At 39.3% G+C, this 12,517-nt stretch overlaps 1 protein-coding gene across 7 annotated transcripts in view; it reads left to right on the forward strand.

The window, feature by feature from the left end:
* akap11 (A kinase (PRKA) anchor protein 11) overlaps positions 1-12,517 on the forward strand; it is a 93,402-nt gene that overhangs the window by 73,970 nt on the left and 6,915 nt on the right. For all 7 annotated transcript variants that reach the window (XM_059967804.1, XM_059967808.1, XM_059967809.1 and 4 more), the window contains 3 exons: positions 4,749-4,832; positions 9,787-9,833; positions 12,347-12,507. In XM_059967804.1, the coding sequence (XP_059823787.1) occupies positions 4,749-4,832; positions 9,787-9,833; positions 12,347-12,507 (292 nt within the window). The remainder of the gene's footprint in view (positions 1-4,748; positions 4,833-9,786; positions 9,834-12,346; positions 12,508-12,517) is intronic.

The following is a 12,517-nucleotide window of genomic DNA, read 5'->3' on the forward strand; positions in this document are numbered from 1 at the left end:
CACTTTTCCTGATTACACTCACAAAACAGGTTCAGTCTAATTTTATGGGCATCCTCCCAAGTTTGGACTCCCCTGCAGGTAAGGTAGTTTCTTTAAATCCATCTTGTTACATACCCTAATCATCCTGTTTGTCACTCCTTAAAACTCACCCATAGTTATTTCAGAAATTCTGAAATGTAAATTGGATGTTACATAAAACTAATGAGATGTTTTGTATGCCTGTAAGTAATAGTGATTTCTAGCTTTAGTCCAACGTTTTGGATCCTGAACTAACCAGAGAGTAGTTGATTTAGGTCCAGTTTTTGTTTGCCAAGTAGATAGTAAGTGCTGACTTCTGTCAGCAAGCCTAGCTGTAGTACATTGAAAATTATGTATCAGCAGTCATGTGGAAATCTATACCCAGTTAACATAGCAGTAGCACTCTGTGCAAGGTAACTATTAGTTATTATTGGAGATCTAATTTTGTGGTATTATGGTAGAATTTAGGAATGTTAGAGTTATAAACTTTGCCTTCCAGAAAGAGCAAAACAAAACTTATGTGTGATTATGCAATATATAAGTATAAAATAGTGGAAATACCTAGCAGCCACCAAGCATTTATGGAAGAGAAACAGGAACAATGGGCCGAATGTTGCTGGCTGTGTCCAGAGAGCGGCTGGCTTTCAACCATTGAAAGTGAACGTGTCATCTTTTCAAGCCCTTTAGTATATGTGAGTCCTATCAAAGTCTGTGTATTAGTACTTATATACAAACTACTGTTTGTCATTGACCCAAATTCTCTGAAGTACAGGTAACTGTTTAGCCTCAGAACACAGACATAACATATTTTTGATTCGGTTCTGAGAAGTAAGGTGGTCAATTTGTCCTTAAAAGCAAAAGATCATTTCCATCCCGGCCATTATATATGCGAACAAACTAATCAGTCACCCTTCTTTGAGTGTGTTTAATTGTACAGGACAGTGTTTGAGTGGAAGCTTGTTTATTGGGGAGTTAAAGGGTGAAAGGTAACATGTTCTGTGATGCAATGAAAACATTGTTTTGCATGCCATCCATACAGAGGATTTCACCACATCAGTATAACAAGTTAGTAGAAGAGAAAACAATAATGGCGTGTATAATGTTACCGTTTCAGAGGAAGAGCAATGCAGGCAGTCATTAAGGTGCAAGGTCCTGTTTTGTGAGGTCAAAATCCATTGTATACAATGCATTATTATTGTATACAATCCATTATTATACAAGAAGTACATTCAATAGTCTTATAACTTTGGGGTAAAAAATAAAATTGTTACTAGTTCAGGATGTCAGAGGATAGATGCCTCTGGTTCTTACATTTTAAATCCTGGAAAAACACAATTCCAGGAAATATTAACAGATTCAATGTCCTGATGTGTCAGGTGTCTCTGCTCTTGGACATTGAATGGAGTCCTGTCCATTCCAGCTGGAATCCTCCTGCATCAAACAGAGAAATGGCCACCTAGATCCCAGGCCATGATCAAAACCCCATAGTTTTCTGTGAGAATTGTAAGAGGCAAGTTACTTAAGCTATGTATTTTGTTTTCTATTGGTTATTTCTAAGTGGTTTTGTATTTTATAATTCATGTTTTGTATTTATCAATGAGTTTAACTTTCTAAAAATTATTTGCCAAACTTTTAGTAGTTTTGAATTACCACCAAACTTCAGAAACATATATAACCCATTAACACCAATGAAAGAAGACCCCAGTTCTTCTGGCTGTTAAAGGTGTTGGGAGCATTTCTTGGAAGGCCCTCCATAATACAATTCTCCTCTGTGGACCAGACACCGTCCAGACAATGCCACTGGATCTCAGGGTACATAGGGTCAGTGGAGTTAAAGTGCTCTGCATCTAGTTCAGATAAATACAGGTACAATAGTGCTAGAAAGTTTGTGAACCCTTTAGACTTTTCTCTATTTCTACATAAATATGACCTAAATGTGATCAGATCTTAACGTAATTCCTAAAACTTGGTAAAGAGAACCCAATTAAACAAATAACATAAAATTGTATTTTTTCATTTATTTTTATTGATAAAAATGATCAAATATTACATGCTTTTGTTGGAAAAGTGTGTGAACTTTTGCTTTCTGTAACTAGTGTGACCCCGTTTTACAGCAATAACTTCAACCAAGCATTTCTGGTCAGTCCTACATGTCGGGTTGGAGGAATTTTAGGCTATTCCTCTTTACAAAACTGCTTTAACTCTGGAATGTTGGTGGGCTTTCATGCATGATCAGCTTGTTCCAGGGTATACAACAACATTTCTATAGGTTTAAGGTGAGGACTTTGACTTGACTATTCCTAAACATGAAATTTCTTCTGCTTTAACCATTCTTTGGTAGACTGACTTGTGTGTTTAGGGTCATTGTTTTGCTGCATGACCCACTTTCTCTTTGAGCTTCAGTTCACAGCTAGATACCCTGACATTTTCCTGTAGAATTTGCTGGTACGATTCAGAATTCTTAGTTCCATCAAAGATGCAAGTTGTCCTGATTAAGGCAGCAAAGCAGGCCCAGACTATGACACTGCCACCACCACGTTTACAACTTTACAACTCCTCCCTTGGAGTGTCAGACACCCTGAGCCAATAGGCTGGTCCTGGACTTATTTTCACTTGGCATGATTAACTTATTATTATTTAATTATTTATGGTTTTATATTGCTATATTTCTACACTATTCTTGGTTGGTGCAGCTGTAACAAAACCCAATTTCCCTTGGGATCAATAAAGTATGTCTGTCTGTCTGTTTCACAGAAGGGATGAGTTCTTATGCTGGAATGCAGTGCTTGCTTTTAGCCAACATAACATTTCTCATTTAAGGTTAGGAAGTCCTATTTTGGACTCGTCTATTCACAGAACATTCTTCCAATGGCCTTCTGGCTTATCCATATGGTCTTTAGCAAATATTAGACAGGCAGCAATGTTCTTGGAGAGTAGTGCCTTTCTTCTTGCAATCTTGCCATGTAAACCATTGTTGTTCACTGATGTTAGCTGATGCAAGGGAGGCCTGTAGTTCCTTAGATGTTCCTTACTCATGAGGAGTAAGGAACTTAGTAGTTCCTTAATACTGAGGCCAGTAAAAACGGTGTTGGATTTCCTACATTTATACACCATCTGCCTGACAATGGATTGGTAGAGCCCAAACTCTTTAGAAATGGTTTTGTTTCCTTTTCCAGCCTGGTGAGCATCAATGACTTTTTTATCCTGAGGTCTTTAGAAATCTCCTTTGATGGAGGCATGACACACACCTGTATGGTGAAGAATAGACTTTGAAAGTGAATAGCCAGGTTTAAGTTTTTTAAACAGGGCTGGGCCTCCCACATTCACACCTGAATGTCATCCCATTGATTGAACACATGACTGTAATTACCCCTTTAAATGAACTGATAATCTTAAAGGTTCACATACTCATTCCAACAAATACGTGTAATAATGGATCATTTTCTCAATAAATAAATTAATAAGTATAATGTTTTTGTTTATTTTTATTGGGTTCTCTTTATCTAGTTTTAGGACGCAAGAGGATCTGATCATATTTTAGGTCATATTTATACAGAAATAGAGAAAATTCTAAAGGGTTCACAAACTTTCTAGCACCATTGTACATAGGGATTGTGAAAGACACTTACAAGTTTGAGATCTCAGCACAACCAGCACAGTTTCTTTACTCCACAGATGCTGCCTAATCTGTTGTGTAATTCTAGCATTTTGTTTTCATTTCTCATTTCCATCATCTGCAACATTGCCTTTTATTAGATAATGTAAACAAAAGTTGTTTAATCTCTTTTATCCTCCCTGTAAGATCTATAAAGTTAATAGTTAGAATTTAAAGTTTAGCACATTTAGTCTATATCTTTAATATTTATGGAGAGTTATAACTCTGTAGCTTTTCTTTTGAATGATGTAACTCCATAAGCATCTGTTATTTGTGGTCTTGCTTTTGGAACTCCAGGACTGGTGCATAACGTTAGTCAAAGGTTGACCATTTTCTGTGAAAGAAAGCCTGGACAATGGTATCAAATGTACTAACTTTACTGGCCAGATATTGGAACATCAAGATTCAGGAGCAAGTGAACCACACAATAAAAGCTGGAAGAACTCAGCAGGTCAGGCTGCATCTATGGAGGAAAATGACAGTTGATGTTTCAAGTTGAGAGCTTCATATGGAGTGAAAGGTAGAAGGGAGATGGTCACTGTAAGAGGTGAAAGGAGCAAGAGCTAGTAGCTGATAGGTGGAGGAGAGGTGATCAGGGGGAGTGGAAATGGTGACAGAAGCTGGGAATTGGCAGCTGGAGATGACAAAGGGCTGCAGATGATGGTATCTGATAGGAGAGGGAGATGGAGCATGGAATCAAATGAGGGAGGTGAAGAGGGGACCCAGTGAAAGGGGTAGATGAGCCAGTATGATTTCAGACCACTCCACTCTCCCTGCAAATGAAGATTCATGCTGGCAGCTAGACCTCTTGAGTTTGCCCCTTTGTGTCAAAGATAGCCAAAGCTGCTTTCTGTAAAAAAGTAATGATGCTGTAGGAACTTGCAACTTGAATTCTTGAAGCATGTGAAACCTCCTGTATTGAATATGGGTACAGAACTATGGAAATTGCATCATCTCTTTGTGTTCTAGATAATGTATATTTTGACTATATGATGATGATGATGATGATAAGGGTGTGAATGTGAAACTATATTAAGTCATTAATATCCACAGCATTTCTTTTCCTCTCTGGCAGTAATGGCAACAGCAGTAGCTGGAGCAGTCTGGGGTTAGAAGGAGATATATATGAGGAGAATATATCCTTTCCACCATCCGAGAGGTTGGTCACGACCTTAAAAATCAAGAAACCTAGTTTGAGTTAGGAAACTTCACTGGCTGCATGTGAGCATGGCTTTGGAAGTAACACACTTTTTTTGCATGTGCAAACAATGAAAGATCTGCAGATATGTCTTTGATTTAAATGCATGTAAATTCAAAATGTGGTACAACTTCTAAAGATTATTTTTTGATCTTAATATCCTCCAACGAAATTGTCTTAATCTGGTTGCTTTATTTCTTAGTGCATTTCTGCTTGATTGTTTGAAGAGACATACTGTGTACTCCATTCAATTCCTCCTGTAGTACTTCTCATGGTATTTCATATCTTCTGGCTCAGGGTTTAATTATAATGATGTGAAATGTGAAAGAGCTAAATAAGGAATATAGTTTTAATTGTTATACTAAGTTGGGGTTTTTTACAGCTAGTTTGGGTAACCAAGGGGAACCAAGTGAAAGTATTGAACCGTGGTCGTAATCCCATTTCAACACCATAAGCAACCCAGGGAAGATGAATTTCAACACAAAATAGCAGTTGTATATAATGCGTACCCTATGTGGCTTACTGGAGAATGTTTTCCTCAGGTGCAATCCTTGATGTTTCAATTCTATTAAAGGATCCTAAGTTGTAATAGTGCCTTGGGTTAACCTGTAGGCTTAATCACTGCCGCTTTTAGTTTATTCAGTGCATTAAACCTTACTTGTTTTCCATTGGTTCCAGTCCTCACTGTGAATTTTCCAGTTAATGTTTACAACAACTTTACGACATTGCAGTTATTTATAGAGTTGTACAGAATGGAAGTAGGCCCTCTGGCTCAACTTGTCCATCCCAACCAATTGTCTGCCTGAGCTCATTTGCTCTTTCAGTATTGAAGTGATTCCTGGGGAATACAACAGCACCCTGTGGAGGAACAGGAAACCTCAGCTCTTCCGGTTTTATCTGATTTACTTCATAATTACAGTGAATGCTAAAAGCCTCTCTAGTGTTGTTATGAAATCTGGCCCAATGTCACTCACCTTTCAGGGCTCAGAGTGCTGAAAATGTTGAGTACATTTATTGGATACTTCCTTGGGCAATGTGATCTGTGGTAGTCTGTGCCTGCATTGATAGGAACAGCAAAATAGGAAAATCTCCAAGATGTTGCCTTGCCAAGCATAAGTCAAATAAGTTTTGCAAGGTGGTGATCATTTTAATGTTTTTACAAAATGTTTATTTAGAGATGGACAGAAGCTTTAATGAGTCTCACAAATCTGTGGCAGCTAGAGGAGAGGTTGTAGAGTCAAATAACTTTCTCTTAAATGAATTAAGCTGTGCTACTTTATGGTCTTTATGAGTCTGTCCCTGGCAAGGGAAATTGGTGAATGGAGGTGTTGTGGTGTAGAAGGTTACAGGGTACAGGATGTCTCGGATCGGGTGCAGAGTATTCTGAAGGGAGAGGGTGAAAAGCCAGAAGTCTTGGTACACGTTGGTACCAATGACATAGGTAGAAAAGAGGAGGAGGTCCTGAAGAGAGAATTCAGGGAGTTGGGTAGGAAGCTGAAAATCAGGACCTCTAGGATAGTAATCTCAGGATTGCTGTCTGTGCCATATGCTAACGAACATAAGAATAGCATGATCAGGCATATTACTGCATAGCTGAGTGACTGGTGTAGGGGGCAGGGCTTTTGGTTCCTGGATCATGCAGACATCTTCTGGGGGAGGTACTACCTGTACAGAAAGAATGGGTTACACCTGAACCCAAAGGGGTCCAATATCCTAGCACACAGGTTTAATAGAGCTGTTAGGGAGGCCTTAAACTAATTTAGCAGGGGAATGGGAACCAGAGGGATAGGGTTGAGGAAGGAGAAAACAGAAATAAATCAGAGATAGCATGCAACAGAGATGATAGAAAGGACAGACAGGAGATGAGGCATAATCACAGCCGATGGGATGAGTTGCAGGGCAATAGAAGCATGGTGCAGTTAAAACAGAATGCAGTAAATGTATTGAAAGTGTTGTATTTGATTGCACGCAGCATAAGAAATAAATTGAATGATCTTGAAATTCAGCTACAGATTGGCATGTATGACGTTGTGGCCGTATCTGAAACTTGGCTATAGGGTTGAGCTGAACATCCAAGGATATACAATGTATTGGAAAGATAAGTTAGTAGGCGGAGGGGGTGGTTTGGCCCTGTGTATGAGAAATAATATTAAATTATTTGAAAGGGATGACATAGGATTGGAAGGTGTAGAGTCTCTTATGGGTTGAGTTAAGAAATGGCAAGTGTAAAAAGACCCTAATATAAATTGTATATAGGTCTCCAATCAGCAGCCAGGATGTGGATTACAAATTACAGCAGGAAATAGAAAAGTTGTGTCAGAAAGACAATGTCATGATAATCGTTGGAGATTTTAACATGAAAGTAGATTGGGAAAACCAGGCCATTTCAGGACCTCAAGAGAGAGAGTTTGTAGAATGTCTAATGAATGGCTTGTTGTTGAGCCCACTAGGGGATTGGCTGTGCTGGATTGGGTGATGTGCAATGATCTGGAGGTGATAAGAGAGCTTAAGGTTAAGGAACCCTTAGGGAACAGTGATCACAATATGATCCAGTTAACTTTGAAATTTGAGAAGGAGAGATTAAATTTCAGTGTGTCGGTATTTCAGTGGAATAAAGGAAATTACAATGGCACGAGAAGTGAACTGGCCAAGGTTGACTGGAAAGGGACACTAGCAGGAAGGACAGCAGAGCGGCAATGGCTGGAGTTTCTGAGAAAAATGAGGAAAGTGCAAGACAGACAAATTCCAAATAAGAAGATATTTTTGAATGGAAGCAGGACACTGCTGTGGCTGACAAGTGAAATCAGAGCCAAAGTAAAAGCAAAAGAGAGGGCATACAAGAAAGCCAGAGCTAGAGGGAAGATAGAGGATTAGGGAACTTTTAAAAACTTGCAGAAGGAAACTAAGAAGGTCATTAGGAAGGAAAAGATGAATTATGAAATGAAGCTTGTGACTAATATCAAAGAAGATACTAAAAGCTTTTTTAAGAATATAAAGGATAAAGAGAGTTGAGGGTGCATATAGGACCAATAGAAAATGATGCTAGAGATTTTGCAATGAGGGACACAGATGGCAGAGGAACTGAATGTGTATTTTGCATCAGTCGTCACAGTGGAAGACATCAGCAGTATACCAGACATTCAAGTGTATCAGAGAAGTGAAGTATGTGCAGTGAAAATTATGATTGAGAAGGTGCTCAGGAAGCTTAATGGGTGGATAAATCTCCTGGACCTGATGGAATGCACCCTCGGTTTCTGAAGGAAGTAGCTGGAGAGATTGCAGAGGCATTAACAATGATCTTTCAGGAATCGGTAGATCCTGGCATTATACCGGATGACTGGAAAATTGCAGATGTAACTCCACTATTTAAGAAGCGTGGCAGGCAGCAGAAAGGAAACTATAGGTCTGTTAGCCTGACATTAGTGGTTGGGAAGTTGTTGGAATCGATTGTTAGGGATGAGATTACAGAGTACGTGGAGGCACATGACAAGATAGGCCAAAGCCAGCATGGTTTCCTGCCTGACTAACCTACTGCAATTTTTTGAGGAAATTACAAGCAGGGTAGACAAAGGAGATGCAGTAGACGTGGTGTATTTGGATTTTCAGAAGGCCTTTGACAAGTTGCCACACATGAGGCTGCTTAGCAAGATAAGAGCCCATGGGATTACAGGAAAGTTACTAGCATGGGTGGAGCATTGGCTGATCGGCCAAAAACAGATAGTGGGAATAAAGGGATCCTATTTTGGCTGGCTGCTGGTTACCAGTGGAGTTCCACAAGGGTCTGTGTTGGGACCGCTGCTTTTTACAATGTATGTCGATGATTTGGACTTGTGGCTAAGTTTGCTGATGATACAAAGGTAGGTGGAGGAGTAGGTAGTGTTGAGGGAACAGAGACTTAGATAGTTTAGGGGAAAGAAGTGGCAAATGAAATACAATGTTGGAAAGTATAGGGTCTTGCACTTTGGTGGAAGAAATAAATGGGAAGACTATTATTTAGATGGGGAGATAATTCAAAATGCAGAGATGCAAAGGGACTAGGTTAAGTCGGTGGTGAAGAAGGCGAATACAGTGTTGGTATTCATTTGTAGAAGTATAGAATATAAGAGCAGGGATGTGATGTTGAAGCTTTATAAGGCACACATGAGACCACACTTGGAGTATTGTGTGCAGTTTTGGGCTCCTTATTTTAGAAAGGATATACTGACATTGGAGAGGGTTCAGAGAAGATTCACAAGAATGATTCCAGGAATGAAAGGGTTACCGTATGAGGAATGTCTGGCAGCTCTTGGGCTGTATTCCCTGGAGTTAAGGTTAATGAGGGGGAATCTCATAGAAACATTCTGAATGTTAAAAGGCCTGAACAGATGAGATATGGCAAAGTTATTTCCTATGCTAGGGGAGTCGAGGATAGTAAAGCATGGCTTCAGGATTGAAGGACGTCCATTTAGAACTGCGATGTGGAGAAATTACTTCAATCAGAGGGTGGTAAATCTGTGGAATTTTCTGCCACGAGCGGCTGTGGAGGCCAAGTCAGTGGGCGTATTTAAGGCAGAGGTAGATAGGTTCTTGATTAGCCAAGGCATCAAAGAGTATGGGGAGAAGGCAGGGTAGCAGGGATGACTTTAAGAACTGGATCAGCCCATGAATGAATGGTGGAGCAGACTTGATGGGCCAAATTGCCTACTTCTGTCTCTATATCTTAGGGTCTTAAGGTTATCATTCTGTAGATTAAAAAAAAACTGGTAACAGTGAAATGACATGAGAAGTATTCAGAATTTAATTGTAGTGCATACATCTTTACACTTCCTTAACTTTGTAATTAGTTTTATTTTTTGTGTTTTAAAGTGAGCAATAACTAGTTTGTGTTAAATCAGTTTTAAAGTAAGGCCTAATGATTTCTTTTTGATGACTGTAGCGATAATAGTGAAGATAAAGAGGAGGCAGTGCCAGAAGTTTCTGAAGGTAGAGTATGAATTTACACTTAAATCTTTAAATAGTAATACCCACTGAGTACTGGGGATGATGATAATAAACTGAAGATCTGACAGGCCCTGTTCAAGTTCTGAAGCCCAGATTTAAATAATGAATATAGGCTGATCTTGCATGTAAACTACTAATTCCAAGGTTGTTAATTCTACCTGAGTCTTTGGGTATAGCTGATTATTTTATTTCACGTAAGTAAAGCACATAGCACAAGCCAAATCTAAAGATTCATAGAACATTTTTAATGCAGCTAATACAGCACCAGTCACTTTTGGCATTTATCCTTTTTGGTGACCCTTTGTCCATATACTCAGTTAACTTTTGGTTGCCACTTAGCTATGTACTAATTAACTTTCTGCAGAGGGTTTGTTACTATCTATGGATCATTGTATTTTGTCTTGTGTGAGACCCTTTAGTGTGTAGCCTTCAGTGTAAAGTTGCTCTGTATATCACCTTTGTTTTGCCAGTGCGTCCTTGAGTGTTCATATACTGTTCAGCATCAGATATTAAGCAAAGATTTAGATCAGAGTTGATGCTGGAACATATGGTCCACCAATATGTACAAGAATTATTTTTCCTGCCACTCTGTGAAGCATGGCATCAATAAAAGTCAAACTTGTCTGCAATTCCTGCAGTATTTCCTGAGAGGTAGGACTATAAAGTAATCTTCGGCTACATCCACTCTAGACTGGATAAATCCGTAACCGAAGCTTTTTCTCTTCGTTTTGACCCTCTATCCACACTGAAACAGTGTTTTCCTCCCCCAAAAACAGAGCTTTTCTGAAACGCCCTCCAGAGTATGTAAATTTGATAACGCTGCTTGGGCAGAGCAGTGTGGACAGGATAACTGGAGATTTCTAGAAACGCTGTCATGACGTGCCGGAACAGATAATGGCGGCAGCACGGCATTACATTGTTTTCTTGAATGCAACCCTCCACACAACCTAACAATTTCAGAACAGACAACGAGACTGAAGCCAGAGGAGTTAAAAATGTACTCACCAAATATTTTGACCCATAACTTACTGAATAAATAAATATACTCACTTTGCCTGTTTTCTGTCCTTGCTTGTATGCAAGTACTTCTCTGACAATAGATGTGTAACATTGTATGGAAATGCAAGATAACACTGATGCAGACATGTTTTATACATTTAACAAGGTGTTTTATTAATGCAACAGAGTTAGTCAGTTTTTCAATATTCGTCGTCAGCTGGTTCATGCTGTCCGTGAACTCCCTGTCAGTTGTCTCCATACACTTCAGTATTTGTTTTTTTAGTTTTAAGTCCTCCTGTACGAGAGCCAACAACTGTCTATCATTTGGCAATTTCCTTTTAAGCATTTTTAGTTTGTAACTGCACAAACATGCACTTCCACAGCGAGATTTGACACCAATCATGTTGCTTATTTTCTGTAGGTATGTCCTGTGCATGCCAAGTAGGAGGAGATTTGCCCAAATACCCTTTTTAATGTGGACAGAGCTATTTTCAAAAATACTTGGTGTGGATGCCTATCGTTCTTACATGAAACCAGCGTTTTCAAAGTTACCCGGTCTAGTGTGGACACAGCCTTAGAGATTTTATGTGAAAACTCAGTTCAGTTTCTGGTTACCTATAAACTCTCCCTCCTCATGATGTTGGAGGACTTGGAAATGTAATGCCATTAAGTGTCAAGGGACGGTGGTTTGAGTTCTTTCATTGGAGTTGCAGCTGTGCTGCCACCAGCGAAATAGAGGGATCATTGTGCTTCAACATTAAGTAAGGAAATACTGCAATCTTCAAAGTGTGCAAAGAAATATATACTGTGCCAAAACTGGAGGGTGAGGCAGGGGGGTTAGACCTAGACCTGCTGCCTCATATCTAGAATTTATTCCTGAAATCCCCTTCCCCCAATTCTGTCTGTGTGGAGTTTGCACCTTCTCCCTATGACTGGGTTTCCTTCAGGTGTTCCCATTGCCTCCCATGTCCAAAGACACTCAGGTTGGTATGTTAATTTGTGACTGTAACTTGATCCACATGTACATGAATGGTAGAATTTGAGAGGGGGGTATTGATAGGTTCTGCAAGATCCATCAGGGTCAACACTGCAGGTTACTAACTGTCACATCCTGGCACTTAAATGTCACCATGTTTCTCTTCTGTAGATCCACAACCTTCTAGAAGGCATTTTACCTGAATGTTTCCAGTGTAGACGTTTGATTTCGAGTGAGATAATTACTAGGTTGTTAACTGCCTTGTCACTGCTCAACATTATAACAGAAGGTAAAAATGCCTTTGAGATTCAGAAATCTAAAGTATAATGGGAAACAGTTGGAAATATACAGCAGTTCTGTTGAGCCTGCTGTACTGATCTACCCTATCCTCTCTTTTGGGTTTTGTAGTATTATCATTTTTTTCCTATCTTGAAAGAGCAGTTTCTCTATATAGTAATAATGTTAGTCTCTCAATGAATAACACAAATCTGCACTATGATTACTCTTTTCCCATTGGAAGGTCTGATATTGGCAAAGGAGACATTACTGATTCTAAACGTGGACCTGGAACCCAGTAACCTTGATCCTCAGCTGCGAATGTTGTTGCAGTGGATAGCAGCTTCACAGTTTCAAATACATTTGGTTTATTTCAAAGAATCTTTTGAAGATGAACTATTGAATGTAAGTATGT

The sequence above is a fragment of the Hypanus sabinus genome, chromosome 4 (assembly GCF_030144855.1).
Source record: "Hypanus sabinus isolate sHypSab1 chromosome 4, sHypSab1.hap1, whole genome shotgun sequence".
Classification (NCBI taxonomy): domain Eukaryota; kingdom Metazoa; phylum Chordata; class Chondrichthyes; order Myliobatiformes; family Dasyatidae; genus Hypanus; species Hypanus sabinus.